General features: G+C 37.0%; 6 protein-coding genes and 1 pseudogene across 9 annotated transcripts; 2 read left to right on the top strand and 5 right to left on the bottom strand.

Annotated features, from left to right (window-relative positions):
- LOC18591417 (ornithine carbamoyltransferase, chloroplastic) lies at positions 13-2,409 on the bottom strand. Its single transcript, XM_018125800.1, has 5 exons — positions 2,142-2,409; positions 1,424-1,758; positions 1,167-1,298; positions 789-1,064; positions 13-372 (listed from the first exon to the last, which is right to left on the bottom strand). Exons 1-5 carry the CDS (start codon positions 2,338-2,340, stop codon positions 190-192), a joined length of 1,125 nt encoding a protein of 374 aa, XP_017981289.1. The 5' UTR covers positions 2,341-2,409; the 3' UTR covers positions 13-189.
- LOC18591418 (bifunctional dihydroflavonol 4-reductase/flavanone 4-reductase) lies at positions 3,471-5,772 on the bottom strand. The gene is made up of 6 exons (XM_007017524.2): positions 5,460-5,772; positions 5,175-5,344; positions 4,590-4,784; positions 4,344-4,503; positions 4,051-4,243; positions 3,471-3,952 (listed from the first exon to the last, which is right to left on the bottom strand). Exons 1-6 carry the CDS (start codon positions 5,575-5,577, stop codon positions 3,751-3,753), a joined length of 1,038 nt encoding a protein of 345 aa, XP_007017586.2. The 5' UTR covers positions 5,578-5,772; the 3' UTR covers positions 3,471-3,750.
- On the bottom strand, positions 7,250-9,579 carry LOC18591419 (annotated as a pseudogene).
- On the bottom strand, positions 10,857-12,463 carry LOC18591420 (F-box protein CPR30). The gene has a single exon (XM_007017526.2). The coding sequence runs from the start codon at positions 12,205-12,207 to the stop codon at positions 11,104-11,106; it is 1,104 nt and encodes a 367-aa protein (XP_007017588.2). The 5' UTR covers positions 12,208-12,463; the 3' UTR covers positions 10,857-11,103.
- LOC18591421 (mannan endo-1,4-beta-mannosidase 7) lies at positions 15,758-18,344 on the top strand. Its single transcript, XM_007017527.2, has 5 exons — positions 15,758-16,143; positions 16,240-16,434; positions 16,897-17,019; positions 17,326-17,528; positions 17,616-18,344. Exons 1-5 carry the CDS (start codon positions 15,820-15,822, stop codon positions 18,064-18,066), a joined length of 1,296 nt encoding a protein of 431 aa, XP_007017589.1. The 5' UTR covers positions 15,758-15,819; the 3' UTR covers positions 18,067-18,344.
- Positions 18,320-22,954, bottom strand: LOC18591422 (glucose-1-phosphate adenylyltransferase large subunit, chloroplastic/amyloplastic). Of its 4 annotated transcripts, none has more exons than XM_007017528.2 (15): positions 22,687-22,954; positions 21,955-22,187; positions 21,664-21,783; positions 21,300-21,473; positions 21,022-21,114; positions 20,855-20,938; positions 20,687-20,742; positions 20,351-20,444; positions 20,021-20,206; positions 19,796-19,876; positions 19,370-19,456; positions 19,189-19,293; positions 18,950-19,056; positions 18,724-18,784; positions 18,320-18,593 (listed from the first exon to the last, which is right to left on the bottom strand). In XM_007017528.2, the coding sequence occupies exons 2-15, from the start codon at positions 22,183-22,185 to the stop codon at positions 18,492-18,494; spliced, it is 1,581 nt and encodes a 526-aa protein (XP_007017590.2). In that variant the 5' UTR covers positions 22,186-22,187; positions 22,687-22,954; the 3' UTR covers positions 18,320-18,491. The 4 variants fall into 4 exon arrangements, with proteins under 4 accessions (XP_007017590.2, XP_017981384.1, XP_017981386.1 ...); XM_018125895.1 differs by having other exon boundaries at positions 21,664-21,786; XM_018125897.1 differs by lacking the exon at positions 22,687-22,954 and adding an exon at positions 22,428-22,680 and having other exon boundaries at positions 21,664-21,786.
- On the top strand, positions 25,990-26,873 carry LOC18591423 (50S ribosomal protein L31, chloroplastic). Its single transcript, XM_007017530.2, has 2 exons — positions 25,990-26,184; positions 26,284-26,873. The coding sequence occupies exons 1-2, from the start codon at positions 26,113-26,115 to the stop codon at positions 26,617-26,619; spliced, it is 408 nt and encodes a 135-aa protein (XP_007017592.1). The 5' UTR covers positions 25,990-26,112; the 3' UTR covers positions 26,620-26,873.

Here is a 27,310-nt window from a genome sequence, read left to right on the forward strand (position 1 = left end):
TGATATGGGTGATAATCGCCAGAGAATATACTAATATTTCATAACTTAAAACCAGAATAAAAAGTTTAAACTCAACTAATAAAAGTTTGTATCTAAGCTGAAAATGGAATTAGAGAGGTAACACGCCTTAGTCGGTTTTCATTTAAACATTGAAGCACTAGCCTTAAAAAATGCAGCATTGCAATGGAATCATACGCCTAGTAGATGAAGCATTATAGCATTCTGTGCATGCATGCGATTTTCCGCTTGTGGGAAGACAATGGAGTTGGGAGCCTCGATAACACCATCAGTCACCTCCACTCCTCTTTCGGCTGGCAAGCAATGCATGAAATAAGCTTTGGGGCCTGCTATCTTCATAAGAGCTTCATCAACCTGCAATGCGATTGCAAAACACAGCAAGAAATTTGATAACAAGCAAAATATCAGATTGCAGATTAGGCATGACATATAACACAGCACATCAGATTTTAATGCAGAAGGTATAAGAACGTAATTGACTATGAGAAGCAGTTAATTCATGTTTAACACTACACAAACTGAAAAATTCACAAGAAGAACTCATTCATGTTTCAGGCAGAGAATTTCTCATTATAAATTTTAGAATAAAATATTAAGGGGTGGGAAGAGGATAGGAAAAAAGCATAAAGGATTTGAATTGTGCAGTTGGTGATTGCATGGTCAAATCCACCATTGGCATCAATCAGGAATAGCATATGAGCCAAATGAGTTCCCCTATCAGTCAATGTTGATATCAATATTTTGAAAGAAGAATCTGTCCTAAAGCACACCTGAAATCCTTGAAATACTTGACGACGATAGGCAGCCTCTTCCTTTTGCCCCATGCTAGCCCACACATCTGAATACACAACATCAGCATCTTTGACTGCTTCTTTTGGATCATTTGTAATCTCAATCTTGCTGATCCCAGCTCGCTGTGCCTTCTTAACAGTCTCTTTATCAGGCTCAAAACCTTTAGGGCAGGCACAGACAAAGTGGAAAGGAACAACTGCAGCCAACAACAGCCAAGAGTGCACAACATTGTTTCCATCCCCAACATAGACAACCTGAAATTTTCATTCACATCAAACCAAAGTTAAATCATACAACCAGATATTAGATCCACAGTATAGAAGCTAACAACCAAGGTAAATTAGCAAGAAAGACACCTTCGTCCCTTCCAATTGACCAACATGTTCAATAATTGTGAGGGCATCAGCCATTATTTGACAAGGGTGGTTGTAATCTGTCAAGCCATTCACGACAGGTACAGTAGCATATTTAGCCAAATCAAGAATGTCCTGCAACAGAACAGATAAAGAAATTGCACCTTTAACCATAATTTTTTTTAAAAAAAAAATCAAATTAAAATGAGACCACCCTAAGATATAATCACTTGGAAGAAAAAAAAAACTCACCATCATACCTGATGAGCAAATACACGTGCCATAATGATGTCATTATAGCGAGATAAAACACGAGCAACATCACGAGTTTCCTCACGTTTACCCATCTGGATATCATCTGGTCCCAAATATATAGCATGACCTCCAAGCAAGAAAAATCCAGTCTCGAATGAAACTCGTGTCCTCATTGATGGCTTTGCAAAAATCATTGCCATACTCTTACCCTTAAATGGAACAAATGACCTATCTCCTGATTTTAACAGTGCCTTGACCTCTGCAGCCCTGTCTAATATCTTCATTATGGTAGCTTTATCAAAGTCGCTAATATGCAAAAAATCCTTCATCTCCCCTTTTGCTGTAAAATAGCAAACAAAAGTGAATAAAAGTACAATAAAATCTGTAAACTCTAACCAATTTGTTCATTCAGAATTTCGAACAAAAATTTGCAAGAGTTTTTGACGCATTCAGTATTGATTACTTCCGTATTCTTAATCAATCAAAAGACCTAACCCTTCAATTGCTTAATCATAGAGCAGCGTATAATAAAGCCTACATTATTCAAAAATAGCAAAATTTCTTCATCTAATGAGCATTTCTGTGATTAGACCATAATTAAAGCAGCATGCAAACCCTAATTCTAAGCACAATTACCAAATTAACTTCACAATTGTTCATCCAATATCAAAACAAAGAGAAGCCAGTTAAAAGACTGAATTCAAAAAAAACGAAAAAACGAACCTATCCCATTGACGGAAGAAGAAGGTGGTGAGGTGGCGGAGGAGGCCTGGCAAGGGATGTGGTTTCGGCGGACCGACAGAGGAGAAGCGAAGGAAATGCGGGAAGATCGGTCAGCTCCGCCGGAGAATGAGGAGAAGGAGGAGGAGGAGAGAGGCAATTTGTGTGATCGGAATGTGCAGTGGCCAGAGATCGCCGCCATTGTTTTCGGTGGGAGAGAACTAACAGCAGAAAAGTGAAATACCAGTTGCGAGGGGCTTAAGGGGAGACTTTATAAAGTCCCGAATTGACTCAAATGCCCCTGCCTTTCCGTTGTAGTGGCGCAGAGTGCTGTTCAAAATAAAATAACTGGACATGAGAATGGGCCAGGCCTGTAAAGGGCCTGCACTTGGCCCGATCCATACTCATATGTTTATTGTTAAAGTATTAAAATAATAATGCACGGAGTATTTAAGCCTGAAAAATATTATATTAAAATTTAAAATTATTATTCAAATCTTACCCAAATATCTTAAACATTATCGGTTAAATATCTGAATAAAATAAATTTAAAATCAATTTTTATGTAAATTATTAAAGAAATTAAAATTAATTTATCAAAAATAAATTAAAATTGAAAATTATATTTAAAATAATTAATAAATTTTAACAAATATTATATTAATTATAAAGACTTTAAAAATAATATAATATAACTAAAATTTAATATTTTTTTGAAAGCTAATTCTAATAATTTCTTTAGTCAATAAGAAGAATACAAAAAACTACCTTAATCGGTGGTGTGATGTAGCCAAGCAAATGCCAGATATAACCTCTGCATTGACTTGTCCTACATAAATTAAAATTTAATATTAAAAATAATTATTTAAAATCGAATTCAAGTAGTAAGTATCTTAGGAACATTATCTAAATTCATGATTGATAGTAGTTTTATAACTCGAACCCTATTCAAATTCTAATCATCCAATACCAAATAAACAGAAGGAACTTAATGGTAATACCCAATTAATCCACACCCAACTGCCAAGCTAGGTTCTTGAATGCACCGGCCACCCAACTTTCTCCATCTACCAGCCACAGTCAGTCAGGATCAGGAACCATCATTCTCACAAAATCAAGGCTCTATACATCCTCGTTTCGAATAGGAAACCTTGTTTCAATTCAATATCTTGCAAAATAGTGATCACCATCTGATTGTTTTCACGGCTAATTTTCCCAGTCACGAGTTATTACCTTACCAAATGTTTTCAGTCTAGTTGTTCTTTGTGGGAGAGATAAAAGGGTATTCGTAATCATATTTGAATCTTTGATACTAGTTTAGGGTACCATGAGTATGATAATCTGACCAATTCCTGGAATAAATAACATAATCAATATTACCGAAAGTGCAACCACTTCCAAAACCCACAATCATGGGGTAGATTTTACATAATTTGCCCCCCCCCCCCCCCCCCTCCCCCTAACTCAGTTGCAATACATGAGCAAGAACAAACTCCATAATTCTTGAGGAAAATCTTTTATTTTCATCAATCAAAACGAAAGCCATGAGCATGATGACATCCATGGTTAGATAATTGATGTTGTTTTTCTAACTTGTGCCGTTGACTGCAGGTTAAACAGGAACAGGGGTTGTACAACCCTTGACATCGACAGCATCCTTCTTAATAGGAGCAGGAATCAATCCCTTTTCCCGGCATGTCTCGACGGCTCCTGTAAACATGTCCTCCAAACTGTATTTAAACTGGAAACCCAAGTCCAGCAACTTCTTGGAACTGAAGACTACGTTTGCCAAGTTTTCATCCGCATCTTTGAACCTGAGGAATCAAGCAACCAAATATGTAACACATCCATGGGAGTAGCACAAAATCTTAATGCCAAGTTTTTGTATTCTGTTAGAATTGAATTGGCTTACTTTGTAGGAATATTGTACTCTGGGTATTTTTCTCTTAGCATTTTGGCAAGTTCGACAATAGTAGCTTCATGGGAGGAGCAAATGTAGCGGCCCTCTGCTTTAGGATTTTCGAACAAGAATATGTGAGCCATGCAGAGATCATCCAAGTGGACAAACTGGCCTTGTCTAATAATAGTGTAATGAGCTTCATTCCCTGTATTGAAACAATGTTTCACAAAAAAAAAAAATGTTAAAACTCATTCCCTGTATTAGTATTTCCTTCAAGCAAAAATGGCAATGGCAGTGGCAAGTACCGGTGATGGGTGAAAGGCCAGTTATCAGGCTAGGTGGCATTGATGACATAAGAAATGGACCAATCACAAGAGTAGGGATTATAGTGATGAAATCCAAGTTATTCTCCTTAGCAAACTTCCAAGCAGCTTGCTCAGCCAAAGTCTTGGAGACAAAATACATCTAGAAACCAGAAAGAAAGGGCTTTAAGTTTCTTTTTTGTTCTTGAACGATGAAAGAAAAGGGAGAAACCAGGCTTAATCACTAACCCATCCTGTCATTTTCTTGGCGTAGACAAATTCCAAATCGCTCCAGTTACTTTCATCATAAACAGGCTTCTGGCGTTCTTCAACATTGACAGTTCCAGCTGATGACGTGAATACCAACTTCTTGACCGTCTTTGCTTTGACGCATGCTTTCATGATGTCCAATACTCCATTTATTGTTGGCTTTATCACTTCATTCTGCAAATTAAGAACAAAATCAATCATTCAAATAAGATAACAACTACCTACCAATTAAAAAACAGAGTTGCTATTTCCATTTTACAGTAACAAAATATATATCATCTGAACTAAAGAAACATGACAGTGAAACCCATTTCGAGTGTAAAATGGTGTTCCATATTTAGCACCATAGTTGAATTAGCACACCAAACTCAATATAACCCATAACCCATCATTACTTATTTGCTTATGATTACTAAAAAGTAAGAAACTCAATATAGTAATACTGCAGTGAAAAGAAGAAACCCAGAGATGTAAAACAAGTTTGTTTGTTAAGCAATTCCTCTGTAAAGCAAGCAGTATAAATTTAGTAATATTTGACAAATTTCAACAGATAAAAGACTAAACCTCGGGGTCCTTGGACTCAAAATCCATTGGAGTGGCAACATGGAACACTCCAGTGCAGCCTTGGATTGCTGCATCGAAGCTTCCCTCTTCAGATAAATCAGCCTTCCACAAAGTCAAGTGGGAGTCGGCTTTAGGCAGCTCAAGCAAATGCTTCACCTTCTTTACATTATCTGTTATCATCAGAAGAAAAAAGAATAGTTGTGCTGAGTATACATCAAACAGACCCAAAGATGCAAACCGAGTCAACATGGATTGGTCAAGATCATGGTAGAAAGGAAAACGAACCAGGGTCACGCACGGTGGCTCTAACCGCATAGCCGTTCTCCAGGAGCCTCATGACGAGCCATGATCCGATAAAACCAGATGCTCCCGTGACACAAACGCTCTGAGGTTCTGATCCCATGGCTTTCCTAAGATTTGATAAGTTGGGGTTGGGAAATAGCTTAAAGAAGCCCTACAGACCACTGATAGGGAGATAACAATTCAAGGAAAAATCGTTTGCCTTCATAAGGTTCGGCCTTGGTAGCTTATATAAGATTGGATACGTGCGTCCGGAAAACTGACGAAACTGGAATGAGGAAAAGGAAGAGCCTTGGATGGTCCAAGCAGATTGATCTTTAGTTCCATCTAACTTACACCAGAACACAGTAGCAAAACTCCCACCAAACCTGGGTGGTCAACTGACGAATCCGCACGTGTTTGGTTGTTGGTAATAAACAGGAACCGATCCTTCAACATAATTAATCTGTTCTTTTCAAGCGAAATTACTTCTGGTTTTAACTTCAAATTTGTTTAGAGAAGGTTCAAAATCAGTCATCGATGCCTTTGAATTCAATCACTTAGGAGTTCATTTATTCTCTTCATAATGAAATCATCTCAATACCAGACAAAGACATACATGTCTTCAGTTGAGAAGGGTATAAACTAAATTTAACTGTCTTAATATGTTGTAAGTTCTATTTATGGTAATATGTCGCATTGAAATTATGATTCTATGCTTTGCTTTCCTCGGTTACAGTTTATTAGCAATACTAATTAAGCTTAGGGTTGAACAGTAGGTGGAGTTTTATGTTTTGCAAATAATTTAAATATGAATTACCTGTTGTTATTTCATTATAATTATAAATTTATGATCGTAATTAAAACAGTAATAGTAATGGTATAGAACTGAAGCCTTTTACTTCTTACTAACAGTGATTAAAACAATAAAATAATAATAATACATCTACTATTATAACTAAGGTTTCATATTAAGAAATGTAAGATTTATTGCTCATTCATGTCACTAGTAACTAAATTCAATGTTTGACTTTTCTAGCTCTTTTTTTACCCCTCTTTCCTTCCAAGAAGTTAGTCTGTCTTCCATCTCGTCCACCACAAAGGAAAAATTAAGAAAGAAAGAAAGGTAGGAGGGGAAGGAATGACATCATTTGGAGAAGATTTAATGGAAATGACAGGTTATTCAGAAGTCTCCAAACCCTCATTTTCATTCAATTAAAAGTCTTTCAAATCATAAAGAGTTGGAGGGTAATTATTTATCACTAAAAAGGTATTTCATTTATACAAACAAAATTGCCAAACATATAGCTATTGAGAACCACTTAATTCAAGCCAACCTCAGTATAGAGAATAAGGCCCAAACTTGAATACATATTTAAATAATTGTTAGTCCAATTGAAAGGCGAGAGTTTAGTCAATTGGACTCTCGCTTTCAATTAAACATGTACATCAAACTTGTATGCAAGAATTGGTTAATGGTACTGTGGTTACTTAGCATCTAATCAAAGTAAATCTAACTCGTTAGGGCCTTTCTCCCATCTCATCTTTGCTTCCAGCAGTGTCTTTTGACTCTCTGGTGACAGCTCCTCGTGTTGGAATGAAGCTGATCAGGTGAGAAGATATAATTTGAAGGGTAGAAACCCTTAATAATTTTTTTTATTTGATTAATGTTTTTCAACAAATGGAAACCCATTAATCTTGGTAGTTAAGTTAAGGTTACTTGTGTCTGTGCTTTGAGCATGAACACCATGGATCAAAGCTTGCAATTTCCCCTTTTTATTAAGAATTGGAAAGAATTAGAGAAAAAGAATATGGGACCTTGATTTCTACGAAGTTCGAAATACATAAGATAATTTATAGATATGGTCGACCCCATATTACAATACCGCTATAGCTGATGCCCAATTCAAATCTTTATTTTCCAAAGCCCGAAGTGGAAGACAATGGCAATCATTGCCAGACGGTACATCTTTTACTTTATATCGATCTTCTTCTCATTGGAAAGAGGAAGCAGACCCTTTTCTCGGCATGTTTCAACAGCTCCTGTGAACATGTCTTCCAAGCTGCACTTAAACTCGAATCCCAAGTCCGTGAGCTTTTTTGAAGAGAATTCCACACTCTTCAGGCTCTCATCCACATCCTTGAACCTGATCACAATTGTCTCATCAGGCCAGGAATCGAAATTCTGGCAATTCAATCGAAACTCTAAACAATGTGTGAGAAAATAATCCCAACCTTTACAAGTTATATTTACCAGGTAAGGAACTTACTCGGTGGGAACATTGTATTCAGGGTATTTTTCTCTAAGCATCTTTGCAATATCTAGAATGGTAGCATGGTGAGAGGCGCAAATGTAGCGGCCCTCTGCTTTAGGAACAGAAAGATATGAGCTCTACATAAGTCATCTAAATGAACAAACTGGCCTTGTTTTATGATCGAGTACTGAGCTTCATTCCCTGAATTGAAACAACTCAGCAGAAAAATTATGTTAAATCTTCTGTGTACAAATTCAAGCACTGATCACTCACTGTGGAAAATCACAGAGAAGCCTGTACCAGTGATGGGAGAAAGTGCAGTTATAAGGCTTGGCGGCATCGACTGCATAATAAATGGACCAACAACTAAAGGTGGTATTATGCTGACAAAATCGATGTTGTTTTCTTTAGCAAACTTCCAGGCGGCTTGCTCTGCCATGGTCTTGGAGACAAAGTACATCTATATCAACCAGGAAAAAGGATTAGAATTCGACATTTTTTTGTTCTCTCCCCTTGATTAATTAGGAACTTGGAAAGCTAGCAGCATACTAACCCAACCAGTCATTTTCTTGGCCTGGATAAATGCAAGACCGCTCCAACAGGTTTCATCATAGAAGGGCTTTTGGTGCTCTGCAACATCAATAGTTCCTGCAGATGATGTGAACACCAACCTTCTAACAGTTTCGGCTTTAGCACATGCTTTCATGATGCTTAACACCCCATTGATTGTTGGTTTTATGACTTCATTCTGCACAGCAGAAAGCAATTACTTTTGACAACAAAAGAAAGGCGCACTCAATTTGATACTTTACCAGTCTATCAACAGCTGGATTAGCTTAGGTGCTGTCTTATTATATGTAGAATTCCAATTTATAGCATGAAAACACTAAAATATCCGTTGATTGGCAGTTGGCATAAAGGACACGGTGCACTAAGCAATGGAAAGATGACGCCCCCTTCTCACTCTCTCTTTCCTCATTTAATGTAGTTTACCCTATTGTTTCCTTCAAATTAAAGGAGTTGCTTTTATCTTATTAATTACAGTTCTTAAAACTCATGAATTTAAATAATTTTATCAGGTCGGATACTGTGGTCTATCCTTACATTACCAATGGTTTAAATTACTAGTACATCTTTTTTTGTTTATAGTAACCAAATAGAAGATAAATATTGAGTATGGTTTACTTTAATTCTTGACTTTTAAGCCACCATGTATGATCATATTCCGGCCATCTGCTTAGCGCTTACCATTAATGGAAAGTATTCTTAGCTTTCATATGTGTGTTAGAGCTTAGAACTTAGAAGCCAAAACCCTCACTTAACACTTTAACAGGGACTCAAAACACATCCAATCCAAGCTAAGCTGCTTTCTACTTTAGTACCTCAGGGTCCTTGGACTCGAAATCCATGGGTGTGGCGACATGGAACACACCCGTGCAACCTTGAATTGCATCATCAAAGCTACCCTCTTCGCCTAAATCAACCTTTCACAGACTCAGATGTGTCTTAGCTTTGGGTAGCCCTAGTAAATGATTTACCTTCTTCAAGTTGTCTGCTACCAAACAAATGGGAAAAAAAAACAACTAAAATAGTACTAAACCCCAAGATATTTTATTGTTTTTGTTCTTTTAAAATAAATATTGATGGGCCAATGAACGTGGAGGAAGGAGGAGAAGAAAGTGTGACTTAGAAAACGACCAGGGTCGCGCAGGGTGGCGCGTACGACATAACTGCGTTCCAAGAGCAGCATGACGAGCCATGATCCAATGACGCGCCTGTCATGCACACCATCTCGCCGTCCGATCCCATAATCGAATTTTCTTCTGAAACGGCTGGACAAAACGCAAAAGTATTTGTTAATACTACTACTATTACTCCACGTACTTTCATTTTAAGGTAGGATGGGCCGAGTATTTACGAAAGGCTGAAGTTTTCTTTCCATCTAACCCATGGGTCTCGTCACGTGGTCAGCTGACGGTTTTGCACGTGAGCATTAGTTGGTTGAGCCGTTACCTACTCCTATTCCCTACACTTGTATGTTCGAATCAGCCATGATTGTACTGCTTTGAAATAGTTGGACAAGCACTGGGAACACAAATGTTCTTCGTAATTTGTTAGTCAGATGCTTTCTTCACATCAATTTCAATCTAACCATGGGGTAGGTGATTGTTTCTCTGAAATTTGATCATCGGCTTGTGGGATTAGGCCATGGCAAGGCTACCAACCTACCACCAACCCAATGACTTGAAGGTTTACACTTATTCTAGTATGTAAAATCAATGGTTTTAAACTTATTGACTTAATTTGAATGTAATACTTCTTCCTAGGTCTCTCTCTCTCTCTCTGTCAAAAGGACACTGGTCTGCGTTATGGGCATCTCTAAGTCTAATTGGGCCTTTGGTGGGAATGTACTTCGACTTTACGGACTGGGTCAGTAGGACTAGTACTACTGTACAAGGACTAGTGGATCACGTGCTCAATGCAACAGGGCAGCAATACGGGCCTGCACTCAAATTCACAAATCTGTACATGTATTATTGCAATTACATGTTTAATGGAGTTGAACTCGTCTTCAGATAGCACAGTTGCCTCTTTTTTTGTTTTCAGGAGCTTGTTCATGAATCATACCTTGAATGACTGGTGGCAGAACATGGAACTAGAAAATATAAAATAATCATTTGATCTCTGCACAGATTGGCTGGCCATTCAGGTTGATTCTAGGTTAGCTGAGGTTACCTGTGGTTACCCATGTATCTTTAATTTTTTTTTTTGAAAGGTAATTAAGATGGAAGAATTTTATTAAGTATCAGAAGACACAAGATCTGATCAAAAGAAGATCAGAAAACAAGCAATAACATAGAGAAAAGAGAAAAAGAAGGGAGATGAAAAAGCATCCCGCCAACAAAGGGAACAAGCATCAGCAGCAATAAAAAAACCCCTCAAGAGGAACAAAGACAGAAGGAGGCAGAAAAACAACAAATCAAAACAAGAACCAAGTAGCCACAGCAAGGCAGCAAACAAAAGCAGCAACCATCGACATCAATCAGCAGAGAAGGAAGTCCCAGGGCAAAAACGTCAGGAACATGAAAGAAGCAATCGCAGAACATCGCAGCAGAAACACAAAGACAATGAACAAGAACAAGGAATCAAGAGAGCAAAGAGAATCAGGAGGCAGGGGCCATGTATCTTTAATTAATAAGTGCTGAAACCATGTAAAACATTAATTGCACTCGGAAGAGAAAGTACAAAGAAAAAAAAAAGGTGGAAAAGAGGGGAGGCGAGGGTGGGAGCTGGATCTTCAACTTTACGTCTGTTGGGGCAAGTCTACACCCTGGAGATTAGCTTGCCCTGGATGAATATACGTTATCTATTGACCGACCTGCTTTTCACATGGATTAATGGAGAACCGGGTAAAGGCTTCCTACGTGATGGCTTGCGTGACAGTATTGCGAAAGAACACCTTTGATTTTCAGTTGCCTAAAACTACCAGTCCGCAGATTGTACCAGTTCAAGTTACCCAGGCCATTGATAAACCCATGCAGTAAAATCTCTTCACCATCAAACGCCACAGGACGAGTGGTATCGATAGGTTCGGATTGATGAACGATCGTTTCCTGCACCCACTGCTCTTTCTTGTCAGCAATGCTGGCTTTGAAGATCCAAATGTCCATTCTTTTCCTGTCTTGATCCAATTCATAATCCAAGTCCACCAAGCATAATTCACCTCCTAGTTCCACCAGATATAAGTTAAACCAATTCTTTTCTGAAACACTTTCTGGTGGAGAAATGGCTTCGAAGATTTCATTTCCAATATCAAAGGAAACAATTGAGAAACTAGATGGACCACCAGGATCGGTAGCATCAGCTGTAATCCAGAAAAAGAACCCGCCAGCAAACACCGGTGGCTGGTGGTGTAGAAAGCGAAAACAAGGATGGTACCTTACTGTCCTCCAAGAATTATTGCCCGTTGTGAATATTTCAATCCTGAGATTATCCGTAAAAGGGTACTCTGCTTCCAGAGGCTCCAGAAATTTGATGACCTTATGCTTACCACTCATTCGATCAAACCCAAATCCGCAGCTCAAAGATCGAATGCCCTCAGCATCAATATCTGGGAGTCTGAGTATGTTTTTCGTGCTAGGATTGCAAACAAGAACGCCGCCATGGAGACCATAAAAGCAAACCAAGCCATAGCAAGAAGGTAAAATCTGGTAAGAGTCGAAACTTACAGGAGCAGAGTACTCAACAAGCGCAAGCTCATCATTGTCTCTAACGGTGAGGATGTGAACTATGCTGTTAAGATTTCCATGCTGCATGTATGAAAGGATCAAGCAGACATCATTACCTTCATCTGCACCGTACTTGAAGTGGGTACCAATAAAACGTGGATCCCTGATGAAGGAGCCACAAAGCTTGTTTAAGGTCTTGAATCTTGCTAGAGATTTTACTGGAAGTCGAACGAGAATGTCAAAGATTACAGGGCTTGGCATGGAAGCCATTTCTGCTAGGTTCTTTCTCTGCAGTTAGATTTCCATTTATTGGACTTTCCTTTACCCTTTTTTTACAGAAATTACTGAACTTAAACTAGAGGCTTATTGGGAACGAAAACCAATCATTTTCCGCAATCAAATGTTTATAAATGTTTAATTTGTGGGTCAGTGAAGAACTGAGGAAGTCATTTGTATATATATTACCAGTTCGGTGCTGTGATAATGAAGGTTCTTGTCATTAAGCGTGAACTCTGTTCATCATGGTTTCAACTTCCATCTACAGAAAACATAATTACTTTTGATTTTGAAGGTGAAAGTCGACCAGTTTGGCCAGAAGTCTAATTTATTACCAGAAAGTGTTCAAGGCTTTCCCCGCCAGTCTTCAAAAGGTGTCTGTTTTGAAGATTGCATTTCCATTTTCCAACCAAGAAATTAATTCAGCCTTAGTTTAGGGTGCATGGCCTGTCGGCCCCTAAAATATAAAAACGTGCAACAAATGATTTAATTTGTGCATAGTCAACATTACACAACGCATTAATTTTAATTACTAAAATAAATAACTATGGTAAATTGTATGAGTGGAGAAATTCTCTGGAGGATGTGACTTGATCTTTCATGGGCCTAGTCCGATGTTGTAGCCATGCAAAAGTAGACCCACTAAGCCACTAACTAGAATTTGGGCCTAGTCAGATTCGGCTCATGCCATGAGAATTCAGGTCGTTAGCCTTGAAATTTGGGCCCAAGTACTAGGAAAGAGGAAGAGAAAGAGCCTAGAGAAGTAAATATATTTGGTTTTGGGGTATATCCCAATTTAGACTTTTTTTGTCTTATATTTTTTAATTCAATTTTTAATTATTACACATGCGTATATATAATAAAAATTATATTTATAAATTATAATTAAAAATATATTATAAAGTAATCGATCGAATATTATATGTATAAGATTCATTAATGAATCGTAAACGATCAAAGATTTATTAAAGAGTACGAAAAAAAAAACGACTTATCAAATTTTCGTATGAACAATGCTCTCCATCAATCCTTCTTTAATGCATTTGGGTGGTTAGGGTGCAAAGGTTTCTTACACGAATCCCTATGATCAGTCGGCAGTAGCCATATCCATAACCTGGGTCCTTCCATCTCGAGCAGTCAGATCAAAGAATTGATTCAGTTGCAGAATATCTACAAAACATCACACTTCTAGTGGCAGTACCATCAGCAACCTACAAGGTTAATGGAAACCTTGCGCCAATGACCCTAAGCAGTAAGAACCGACTTGAAGTTACAGACCGCCAAATGAATTGATTGATGAGTTAACAAAGAAGCAGACAAGAGCACGAGGCCCCCGGCCCATGAACACTGGACCTGGGCGCAGCATGACTCAGTAAATCACACCACTATGTTTGGAAAAATGGGAGGGTGCGGCGTCGGTGCTTGGTTTATCTTCAACAAGTAAACCAAACTATATTGTTTTATCATCCTTTTTACTAACTTAAAGGTAGGGAAAGATACATTATGCCAGAAAATAGATTCCTTCTCTTGAGCAGCAGAAAGATTAACATGATTCCCAACAATGTTAACGAGTTTGGGCCACCTCGCACATGGCTTATAAAACACCTTCATATGCTGTGTTTTTAGTGTAAAAGATTTCCAATATTTCGAGTTACCAATTGATTTTTTGGGCATGCAAGACATGTTAATGTTGATAATTGGAACTTTGGGCAGTCAAAATCTAAAGCAATTCATCCCATTAATCGAACGATTATGATTTTAATTAAGAATAAGGTCGACCTCATTGAGGTGGAGTGGTTGGTTTTCATCATGGATTTTGCCATGTGTTTAGAGAAGCCTGCTTCTTCCGTATGCACGTGAAGGGGTTCTTTTCAATCACAAAATGAAGTTTAACGCGTATCACAATTAATATAATTATATTCACATGACTTAGTTCAATTGATAAGTAAATGATTTTTCTTTTGAAAAGAATTATTAATATAATAATAAATTTATTATCCAAACTTTACTTGAATTCTATTATAAAATACTTTAATTTTATTTAATTGATTCAATAATGCAAGATATTCTTTTGTAAGGTATCCATTAATGTTTCTAATCAATTGTAGGCCAAAATCTTAGAAATAATGAACTACTGGAGGAGGATAATTGAAAAGGAAAGAAAGGAATTTGAAAATTCTAAACTTCTAATGCTTGCCTTTAAACGGAGAAAGATGATATGCAACAGATCACATGATGGGATCAATTAATCAAAATTAGAAAAACAAATTTTAATGCAAGATGCCATGATTTTTTTAAGTGTAAACTATCTAAAGAAAACATAGTATTTCGCTAAGAACTGCACATAAATCAAACAAAACAGCACCCAATGTAAGAAAAAATGAAGAAGAAGAAGCAGAATTTATGCAAGCGTGACATAAGGAGTGAAGGCTCTAACACCAAGATGGAGCTCATTGAGTGGGAAAAATGGAGAATGGAGGACCCACAAAAGCGACCACATCTCCTTCCTTTAACCTCTTTGTCAAGTATTGGAAGACCTCTTTATTCCTTGCCCTCTTATTGCTTTGGGTTCTCATTGTGACTTTGAACCTTTTATTTTGTCTCCATAGACATGTTTAAGAAAAGAAAAAGTATTCCCATGATCAAATCTGATGTTGGCAGAAAAGAAGTAGCACCAGATTTTTATTCTTTAAGTCAAGATTGATGATTTTCCTCAGCGTTTTGTCATGGATTACCATATGCCGCCGTGATGTACGCTCAATTAGTGATGATTTTTAGGCACTAGAGCAAATCGAGAGTGGGTAAACCGAAAGGCTCCAAATCCTCTCGTACCTTTTGACTTTCGATGAATTTTCAACTTACCTTACCATGATCATTCATGCTAAGAGGAAGAACAGGAAATAATAAAGGCTTGTTAATCTAGCTCACTTTGTTCATCAAAATCTGTCTCGCAGTCTGAGCTCTGACAAATTCGAGTAGCAGTTTCATTTTTTTTATGGTAGAACTAAACTCTCAAACCGTGACCTGTCAGGGAGTCAGGACTACATACATTTGATCAAGTCCCGGCAAACAACTGACGACAAAATTCGTGTTAAATTTCGTGGTTGTTTCGTCTCCATGGATAGAAGTACAACAGTAACCCCTTCCTTTATCTAGATTGGCTTTTTGACAGCTTCGCGAGGGAGGATCTAGAACGTAATGGGCACTACCGCACTGGCAGAATGGAAGTGAAATGGACGGCCATAAATGATATTTAGGTTGTCCCCACAGCCTACCCTGTCAGGCATCAGTAAGACACTTGGAAATCCCTTCTTTTTCTGATGGGGCACTGCCCCGAATGAGGGCATTAAAGGCTTTTCGATTCCCTTTTTTTGTGAAAGAAACCACCCCATAGGTAATTTAATGAAGAAAACAACTATAAGGTAGAGATAGCTCAACCATATATATTTATTGCTAATACTGTTCATTTTATTATTTTTTTAAAAAAGCAAAATATATTGACCTCTACTTCCACCGCTATATAAACCTCCAGGGTCTCTTTTTGAGCTTAGTTTTGGTTTTGATTCTTTGCTCATTTTGGAGAGAGAGAGAGAGAGAGAGAGAGAGATGAAGCAATGGGGTCTGGTTTTGTTTGTTTTTCTTTTGTTTCAAGAGCAAGGAAGTTTTGTGCGTGTGGAAGCTGATGATGGGTTTGTCAAAACTAAAGGAATGCAACTTATGTTGGATGGGAGCCCCTTCTATGCAAATGGGTTCAATGCTTACTGGCTCATGTACATGGCCGCTGATCCATCTCAGAGAAGCAAAGTCTCAACTGCATTTCAAGAAGCTAAACAGCATGGCCTCAACATAGCCAGAACTTGGGCTTTCAGTGATGGTGGAGACAGACCTCTTCAGTACTCACCTGGTTCCTACAATGAGCAAATGTTCCAGGTTTAAAAAAAAAAAACCAAAATTCAGATTAAACTTTTGGTCCATGTCTTGTCCATGATCTGGGTTCTGATTGCTTTTCTTTTTATTTCCTTGAAGGGATTGGATTTTGTAGTGTCTGAGGCTAAGAGATATGGGATTAAGCTAATCTTAAGTTTTGTGAATAACTATGATCAATTTGGAGGGAAAAAACAGTATGTGAACTGGGCAAGAAATCAAGGACAGTCCCTTGGCTCTGACGAAGATTTCTTTACAAACTCTGTTGTGAAGGAATATTACAAGAACCATATCAAGGTCAGTCACTGTTCTCCCTTCTCTTTCTCTTACTCTCCCTGTCTCCATCTCTGATATAAAACATTTTGAACGTTTTGCCTGTTTCATCTTTTCCTTCTTCTTTCCATGACTATGAGTGACAGTAATAGAAACGGCTGCAGGTTGGTGAAATCAAAACTTTTTCTACATTAGTAAGATGGATTTTGCATTGATTAAGTAATTTATTAGTAGTAAATTGAACAGTGGTAGATGAACCTTTCCGGCTCTAGCTGGTAAAAGCAGCAATGTCATTTAACACTGCATACAGAAAAATAACTTCCATGCAACTGATGAAATTATTGCCTGCTTCATGCTTTAAAATAATTTCTAAATAATTACAAACAGGAAAATTAAATATATAGAAACTAACTCATTCTGATAATCTCTCTCTCCCTCTCACTCTCTCTCTCTTTCTCTCTCTCTCTTTTGTGTGTTTGTAATTAGACTGTTCTTACAAGAAGAAACAGCCTGACCGGAGTGGCTTACAAAGATGAACCAACAATAATGGCATGGGAGCTTATGAATGAGCCCAGGTGCTACTCGGACCCATCAGGAAGGACCATGCAGGTAAGGCAATCAATTTCATCATGTTTCCTCTGGGTTATTTTCAATGCAATATTTTTGACAAATTCCTTAAACTATTTTCTCATTTGAATTTAATGTGAATGGTCTTAGTTTTTAGTTTGTGCTTTTTGCTTACCCCCATGATATCCATTATAGTGGCGTTGGAAGTTGCACCTGCACAACTTTTAGTAGCATTTTTTAATTAGATGGAGTAGCATTTACCCGTGTCCCATGTTCAAATATGTCTTGGTGGCCTGATGGGACTGGTAACCTAGTCCATTACTTGACTTGATTGTGTTTGTTGAACAGTCCTGGATTACAGAGATGGCTTCTCATGTGAAGTCCGTTGATGGAAATCACTTGCTAGAAGCTGGTTTGGAAGGGTTTTATGGCCCATCATCGTCTCAAAAGCAGCAGTATAACCCTAACTTCCAAGTAGGAACTGATTTCATTGCAAACAATCAGATCCCGGGCATTGATTTCGCTACAGTTCACTCTTATCCCGACCAATGGTAATACTCAGTAGAAATTTTACACCTTGAAGCCAACCAATGTACCCAATCCTTCCCTGAACCTGAATGATTTTGCTTGTTGAGCAGGTTACAAAGCTCAAGCGAAGAAAGCCAAATTGCCTTCCTGAATAATTGGCTGAACAATCACATTCAGGATGCTCAGAACATCCTCCAGAAGCCATTGCTGTTTGCTGAGTTTGGAAAATCATTGAAAATCTCTGGTCCTAGCCAAAGAGACGAGCTGTTCAACACCGTGTACACAGCAATTTACTCTTCAGCTAGGGGTGGAGGTACAGCAATCGGTGGATTATTCTGGCAGCTTTTCGCTGAAGGAATGGACTCTTTCCGAGATGGGTACGAGGTAATCCTGAGCGAAGGCACCTCAACCGTCAACATCATCACTCAAGAGTCTCAGAAACTTAATCGGATTAGGAAGATGTATGTGAGGTTAAGGAACATGGAGAAATGGAAGAAAGCTAGGGATATCAGAAGGGCACAATGGTGGGCTGGGAATGGTGGCAGTAACACAGGAAATTGAGACAGAGAAGTCCTTATGGTGTTTGAATAGTAAAGTATAAGAGAACGAAAAAAGTTATAAGTTGATGTGCTACTATTTTATAGCGAGGTTTTGTTATAAGGAGGCGAATTCTCTCCTAAACATGAACTGTAATCATCAAAAGCTAAAAGTGTAATAGATTCTGTGATTAAGTACTAATTTGATGAACCAACTTTTTTTGTGCTGTAAGCTACAATAGTGTTTGCACTACTAAATGAATTTAGGAAGAGATAAATAAAGCAAATGGGAATTTGAATTTCTTTGAAAATTGCGTAGGAACTAATAATTCACATATACAAAGCATTACTCCTATATTTTTACTGCAAAACAGCAGAAGGCAGCAGACTGGAATTCTCAGATTTCTGTCACCGCCTCGGTCTAACATAGCAGCCTCTGGAACAAAAATTTTATATAACGGTTCCATCTTTAATTGTTGCATTCTTCAATATGACTGTGATCCCAGACCTAATGTAAAATCCTTCGTCTGGTCTGTCAGCTTCTTGAACAGCCTGGGTGGTCAAAGTATATTGTTTAGGAACAGGCATTCTACATATCTGTAAAGAGATTATAGAAAGAAAAAGAGATATCTAGACATGATAGACATTTATGATTCATAGAAGCGAGGAAAGCAATACTTACACCACTATTTGATATGATCACATCTTTTCCTATCTTGGCATTCTTGTCGATTATGCAATTCCTTCCAAACACAATAGCAAGAAGTCATTAGTTAACAGAGTAAGGAATTGTTTTAAAAACATATACTACATTTTATATGATGGAGATGATCAATTCAAACATTTTAGAGTGCACAAAAAATAGGTGGTGTTGGGTGACAGATGTGGTTTTTCAATCTAAATCTCACCTGATCTTGGTGTTGTGCCCAACACCAATGGGAACCTTTCCTTCTGCTAGCAGAGAAGCTACTTCATACTCAGTTTGGTAGTAGTCTGCTCCCATCATCATAGTATCCTGCAGAAAAAACATATAATCAAAGTGAAGATAATTTCTTACTCCTGAAATAAGGAGATGAATTCAAAAAAAGAGGTCCTTCTAAAAGCCCTTGTTAGATAGATCTAAGCAAAATAGAAGATGTTGGATCACCTCAAGCTCAACACCAGACTCCAAACGTGAGCGCACACCCACTATAGAGTGCTGTACACTACATTCTCGCAAGAAGCAACCATGTGAAACTATGGCATCAACGATCTGCAACAACCAATTAGCCATGAGATGAGAAAACCAAATTATTAATTACGATACAAACTAAAGCTTGAAGTCATACCCTGCATTTATCGACTTTGGTAGGAGGCAAGAATCTTGGAGATGTATAGAAAGGTGTCTTTGGATCATAAAATTCAAACTTTGGTGGCTGCATTGAGAATACAAAACGATCAGTTTTCAGGAAATGGATACCAAATGCCATGTTTGGGCTTATGAGGGGTACCTGAGTGGGATGAGTGAGGTACCCCATAGTGCAACATGACAAATGAAGTAATAATGCAAACACGACATGGCAGCATCTTAATAAGAATCTTTATTTATTTATTTAGCAGAACTATTATGAAAATTTTGTAAACTTTTGTTACTGCAGCCAGCTTTTTTAAGATCTTCTAATTATTGTGCATCCCCAATATATGGAGATGTTATTATCTGTGATGGTCAGTAACTCACATAGAAAATTAACTTTTACAAAAAAAGTTAGAGCAACCTGTTCCGTGAGGGCTAAATTGGCATCAAAAAACGACTTTATTGTCCCAATGTCTTCCCAATAGTCATTGAACAAATATGCCTGCGAATATTCAAACAGCCAGAAACACAGCAGTTTGATCACCAGATTAGAAGTCCTCATTATGGCAAAATTATAACATCTGATTACTACTGAAAAATCCAGAGAGAAAACTAGAGGTAAAAGTTCTAGTAAAAGTCATCTTGCCTGCAGATTGTGTTCCTTTACTGCTGATGGAATAATCTCAGAGCCAAAGTCATTGCATGATGGATAGCTCCGCATGAGAAGCTTTAACAAGACATCAGTTTTAAACACATACACACCCATTGATGCAATATATGGATATCTTGCAGCATCTTGGGCTGATAGCCCTAATATGGAGGTATCAACTTGCTGTAGTACAAATGTGAAACAAGCAAGACCCCTGATTAGAGAAAATAATTGATGCCAGTATTAAAGAAAACTTATAATAATGTTTGGAAACAACAAAATTATGGAAATGTGGGTTAAGAAGTGATAAGTAGTTCAAACATGTACCATTGCTTTAAGATTTGGGCCCTTCGGTTTTTCAGAAAACTGGATGATGCGCCCTGTTTCATCTATCTTCATCAATCCATAATCTGATGCACGGCTGCAACAAACCAAAATTTAAGGAAATTCCAAAGTTCTGAAGGAAGGCAACCAATGGCATATACTTTATGTTCTGACCAACAGAAACTTATAATCTATATCAAAAGAATCTAAAAGCCAGGTAGAGGATCAGTATTTAGAAACTTGATAGTAATTAATTTCAGTTCCCTGCAACTCACATGTCACAATAAGAGAATAATTTATAAATATTATAACCATTAGACTCTGTCTTAAAACAATCACCTATCATCCATTGGTAAACATGAGACGGTGATATCAGCATTTGAGTCAATATGCTTCTGCAAGCACAGTAACCGTGGATTAGCAAGATTTTCAAGGTACAATATTCATGCTGCGAGAAATGGAAAAAAGAAGAGGCTTATTGCAGCTCTTAGCAATTGAATTAAGTACCTGCACAAAGTCCATATAGTCTGCCCTGTACAGATGATCGCCAGACAATATCAGTACGTGCTCCACATCCTTGGCTTTGGCATCCTGGTAGTAACATAAGTCATACTGGTGAACTCCAGAGCTCATTCTGATGATTTCAGCACAAATGCAAAATCCTAATCACTAACCTCAAAGACCCACACAAATTGCCTCACTGCATCAGCTGTTCCTTGGAACCACCTCTTCCCTGCTTCTCCTGGTGTTTGAGTGGCAGCAAGAACCTGTTACATTCAACATGGCTTCATTAAACTTTCACAAAATAGTTGAATTTCATGAGGATGGAATTTGTAAAAAAATCATGATCCACACAGAAACATGCATGTCTAAATGAGAAGCCAAACCTCAACTAGCAATATGTACAATTGCAAACATCTCTCCTAGTATTGCTAAATCAATAGGAGCTTACCTCCACAAAACCATCTCCAAAATTTACACCGTTTCCAAAATTGTAAGTCCGAGCTAAGTGACGATTGAGGGAGAAGGAGTTAAATTGAGTTAAGATAAATATCTTTTTTATGCCACTGTTGATACAGTTGCTCATTGGAACATCAATCAGCCTGTAACAACCTCCAATCGGAACCTGCAAACCAAACAAAATCATAGCAAACTTTAAATCTAAAAAGCTTTATCAATCATGAGATTTCAAACTTAATAATTGGGTTTAATTTTCAAACTTGATTCATTTCGGTATAATTTTCTTTATAACAAAAAAATGCTTATTTTCAAAAGAAAATAAAGTTTTAAACTTTTTATGGGCAGTGGTTCCTTACTGCTGGCTTGGCTCTTTTGCTAGTAAGAGGAAACAGGCGTGTCCCAGCACCGCCACCCAATATGATGGAAGCCACATTTTTTGGATCTGCTTGTGGAGTCTCGAATACTGGTGCCTGAAACTTCTGACAGGAATGATTCAAATGCTTAGTGATGATTAAATGCCCACATTGAGACAAAACAAAAGACATTAGATAATCAGAAAAATCACAAACTCTAATTATAAGAAATCTAATACTAGTTTTCTACTCCTCGGGACAAACATAACATTAAAAACGCTTTCTCTTGCTTACCAGAGTCTTCTTGTCAATATCTGGGGTGAGAACAGAGTAAGCAACTCCAGGCTTAGCATTCTTGACACCCTTTGCAGCTCTCAAACTCTTCCATAACTGTGCTCCAAGGTCCCTGCTTTTAAGACCTCCCCTGATACTCTCACCCCAGAAAACAGAGCCTCCGTGACTACGACCTTTGCTAACATTAATCGGATTGGCATTTGCCTTGAGTGCCATGCAGCAAGATTCCATTGCTGAATTAATTAATCAATAAACCAAAATAACGAGATGATTCTCCGAAGATTCTAAATAGAAATTTTTTTAAAAAAATAAAAACTTAGCTGAAATGGAATCTTCAGTATAGAAAGCAAAAACAAAAAAAAAAGATCATACAAAAAGCAAAAACTACATTGTTAGTGGTCCCAAAATTTCATGGCCACAAAATGTAACTAAAAAGAGTACTGATCAAAGAGAGATTAAAATGCTGAGACGACCTTTGACTGTGTCTAAGTCAAAAATCAGAAACACCCAGATCCGAGAATAACTCTAACCCGAAGAACCCATATGCAAAAAAGATCCTTTTTTTGTTTTTAAAACACTACATGAAGCTGCTTGGATCACAAAATTTGCGGGGAGAAGAGAAATGGGTAATTAAAAAATGTGATCAAAGATTTAAAAGAAAGCTCCTTTGCTTAACTTGGAAGTGGAAACAAGCAAGCAGGAACGAGCACGAATGAGAGAGTAATGACTTACGAGTTATGAATAGTAGTAGACTCGTAGTAGTTTTTTTCTATAACTTATAACATCGGCTTGTGAGCCGTCACGAGAAGCACCGGTGTGGTGTACTCTATTTTCCCTATATACCAACAGTGGCACTGCATCTGATGAGAATATAATTACGGTACGTTTTCTTTGCTTTGTATGTGATTACACTCTAAATTTCCAGAGCTTGCAGTTCCCCAGACTTCTATGGCACTAGGCGGAAAATGAAAATTCCGCTATTTATAAGCTCGAGGTTCAACACTTTCCTACCAACAAATGAACATTATTTCACAGTGTATTTGGACCATTTATGAAGGAACGTTCATTAGTTTAATAAAAAATTCTTTTAAATTTTTGGCATAATATTTTAAAAATTAAATTATTTTAATTAATAATTATTAATTATTAATTAAATATTATTTATTATTCTCTACGTACGTTGACAAAATGAAGTGGATAGCATCATGACACAATAATTTGTCATGACACAATAATTTGTCATGACTACATGATCCCTTTCTACGTCAACGTCACATAAATATAATAAGTAATAAGTAACATTTTAATTAAATATAGTTAATTAATTATTAACTATATCTCTTTTTAAATCATCAATTCAGAAAATTTAATTGAAATTCAAGGCATACATTACTCATCAATCATCAAGGATAAGAAAAGACAAGAAAGGGTACTTGATTATGAACTTTTTTCTTCAATTGTGATGATCCTTGTGGAAAAGATCTCCTTTTTAGAGTGAAGGTTTCACATCACTCATGCCAAACATGTTGGAATTGTTGAAAATTTAATTATTTTCCTTATGATATTAAATAAAAGCAATAGTACTGTTCAATATAATTAGATACTCGTCACCTTTCATAGTTCACATGCTACACCAAAAAGCAAACAAAAACAGATCTAATCATTCTTAAATCATATAAAGATCTAATCTTAATTCTTATACTAGTCTTATAATCTTTCAACTTTAATGTAAAATAAAAAATCCAAAACGGTCCAATAATTTGAGCAATTAAACGGTCCAAACCAGAGGCGAAGGGGAGGGGAGCTAGTGGGTGCCCCCGCTAACCAATAATTTTAAAATTTTTTCTAATTTACTTGTATTTTTTAAAATTTAATAATTTTGTTTCTACAAAAATTTTAAAAATTTTTGTAAACCTATTGTAATAAAATTATTTCAAATCCTACTTCTCTAAAACCTAACTACCACCCCTGTCGTTCTTTTTCCATTTTACAAAATACTATAGAACAAAAAAGATTTTTTATACCTTTATGCTTGCCAATATTTTTTGTACAAAAAACCTTTAGTAGATAACTTAAATTTTATATTATGATAATTAGTAAGTTTGATTTATTTATTTTTTTATTTTTAATATTTTAAATTTTAAATTTTTTTCTTTATTTAATAATTTCTATTTTGTGATTTTGATTTAAGATTTACCATCTTAATCATTTTTTGTTGAAAGCAATAAAACAAGAATTTGATTAAGTACTTAATGTTAGTTATTATTTATTTATTTAGGAATTGTTTGATTGCTTTCTTACAAATTATTTGTGTTTTTTATTTACTTATATTGTTATGAACAATTAAGTTTTATATTCGAGATTACTTATTCATTAAATTGTTCATTGATAATGTATTTAATTTTTATAATTAATTTTAAAAAATTACTTTTCATTGAATTATTTATTGATAATCCTTAATATTTTTTTTAATGGATTACTTTTCATTGAGATTTTTGATATTATATTTGTTAGTTTTTGTTTATTGTTAATTTTATCTAAAAGTTAGATTATTATTATTATTAAATTATTTATAATTATACTAGTTAATTTTTTAAAATAAATTATTAAAATTGATTGTTAAATAATTTTTAAAATTTATTTATATATTTTTATATAAATTTTTTTCACCTAAATTATTTTATATTGTCTTCGACTATTTATCCCTAAAATACAAAATTTTGTCCCTGTCACTGGTTCAAATCAAGAGATCAGATTATTTTGTACGGACTATATTCCAAGAAGGCAAAAAAAGAAAAAAAAAAAGACCACGTTGCGGCGAATATGAAGGCAATCCGTCGATGGGCCGTCGTCAGAGTGAGAGCGACGTGTGGGACAGGTGGGTGGCGGTGAGCGACGCTGACAGAAGCAGGGTGCCCGAAATTTGCCATGTGGTTGTCACCTACTCAGTATCTGTGTCTCTGTCAATTTTGACAATGAAAGCATATAATTAATGGTGGCCAAATGAAATTTTTTTACTGGAACGATGGGATATGATCAAATAGTAGGTGACAATGTGGGAAGGAAATAGGCATGAAGGCCTTGAAGACTAGGGCATGAGCTGTAAAACTTGATTAAGACTTGATGATTTGATTATTAGCTGTAATTGACAGTGTTAAACTCATTATTGGATACAACAATAACAAGTAAAAATGATATGTATTCTCGAAATTAGAAGCTTGTTATATGCTCTATCTTAAAAAAAAAATCATAAATCTCATATTATTATATGTTAAAGTGAAATTGATATTCATATTACTTTCAATGGAATATTTGTGAGATAAAATCGTAAAAACTTAATAGATCAAATAGAGAATACCTTGGTACATACCTTGACATTATGCTTTAGGAAAGGTCAGGCCATCATGTCAGTGTCCTCTTAATCAAAAGTTTCTGATTTGAGGGAGAATGCCGCACAATCTTAAGGGGAAGTGATGAGAGCATCAAACACTTGGGCCTACTCTTTGTCAGAGACAGATAGTTTTTGGCCCCGTCGCAGTCCATGTCCATTGAAATCATCGGTAGAACCTTCAAAGTTTGGTAGATGCAAATTGGCAACCACAAATACGTATAATTGCAAAGGCCTGGTGCAAGGTGGACCGGTAAAATTGGTGGTTTTTATTGAAATGTCAGCAAGATTTTGCTTTTTCTTTGAGGATTTCCACATGTTCAGCTGCTGAAAAGTTTGCTTCATGAAAACTTGTGGACTAGAATGCTGAAACGTAGGAAGAGAGGCATTTGAAATTCAGTGCCATGAACCCATCACTGCCACCCAGAATGAGACACCAAAACAAACAAACAAACCTCAATTTGCCAAAATGAGAAAAGATCCAATACCCAAAATCCTACTCCTACCGTAATTTAATTCTGGAAAAGAAAGATTTGGAAACCTCGTCCAAAACCCAATACTGTCCACCAAATGACAGGCCTAAACCCCAATGCTTTCCATTACTAACCTGTTTTTCAAAACCCAGTTGAAGCCCATTAATTCAGTGTATTGACCTTAGCCCATTACAAGAAAGCCCCGGTGTTCTGTTGCAAATCCAGAACTTCAAGGAAGGCAACCTCAAAGTCTCCATCATCCTCTTTCTACCCCTTTGCAACCCACCCAGAGAAGATATGGTTCTAACTCTCCACAACACATTTCTCCAAATCAAACCTTCTTTTCCCTCGTCTCTCGCCCCCAGAAAGGTAAATGAACCAAAACCCAAGGTCCCAAACCCCCTCTTTTTCCATCTTAACACCTTAATTATACAATTAATCCCCTTTTTTTTTCATTTTTCTTTATAGGCAGTGACTGCAGCGGCGGGGAATTGTAGGCCACAAGTGACGTGTCGGAAGAAGGATATCCACCCGGAATTCTACGAGGATGCGAAAGTTTATTGCAATGGAGAATTAGTGATGACGACTGGTGGGACCCAGAAGGAGTACGTGGTGGATGTTTGGTCGGGGAACCATCCTTTTTACCTCGGAAACAGGTCGGCCGTCCTTGTGGACGCTGACCAGGTCGAGAAGTTCCGTAAGAAGTTCGGGCAGTTGTCAGAGATTATGGAGATCCCTGTGCTTAAGGGTGAGATTGTTTTGCCCACTAAGCGCAAGGCGGCTAAAGGCGGCAAGAAGAAGTAGATTCATTGCTAGTAACTTGATTTTCTTTTTTCTCAACATTGTCTGTGTATTAGAATGCTTGGTTTGTGTTTGACATTATGCCTGATTTGCTATGTGGATGTGGTTGGACTTGGCTCGTGACGACCGACAGGGTATAAAACTTATTTCTTTTAGTCCTTTTTGACATTTTGGGACTTGGGTCATGCTAATTAGTCGCAAAAAGTGTAGAAAAAGATGACTAACTCATTGAATGTTATGAAATTGGAAGTTGAACATATGGTGAAGAGTCAGTATTCTGTTTATGGTTTTGTCAATCAGATTCTGCCATTCTGATACCGTCCTAAAGGCTCATCTTTGCTATATTCATGAATTTTTAAGGGAGCTATGATCTTGTTATGGTCGTTCTTTTGGGATGTAACTGTAGTGTCTGCTTACCTGCTTCAGTCTCTTAACCCATTACACTTTTGGGTCTCTCTGTTTCTTGAGTCATGCAGAGCTTGTGCTAGGAAGTCCATGCCTCTGTTACAAAGTGAGTGACATGTCCCAGGCTCCCAGCTAGGGAAACTGGTTGCATTTCCCTCAGCATTAAACTCATTGTTAAGGTTAGGTACATGGTCGACATGAACACTGGAAAACCTGACAAACTAATACTCTTCCTTCGTTGAATTGAATCTCTATTATATTACGCATTTGGCTTATCTGAACAGCATCC

The sequence above is a fragment of the Theobroma cacao genome, chromosome 8 (genome assembly GCF_000208745.1).
Source record: "Theobroma cacao cultivar B97-61/B2 chromosome 8, Criollo_cocoa_genome_V2, whole genome shotgun sequence".
NCBI lineage: Eukaryota > Viridiplantae > Streptophyta > Magnoliopsida > Malvales > Malvaceae > Theobroma > Theobroma cacao.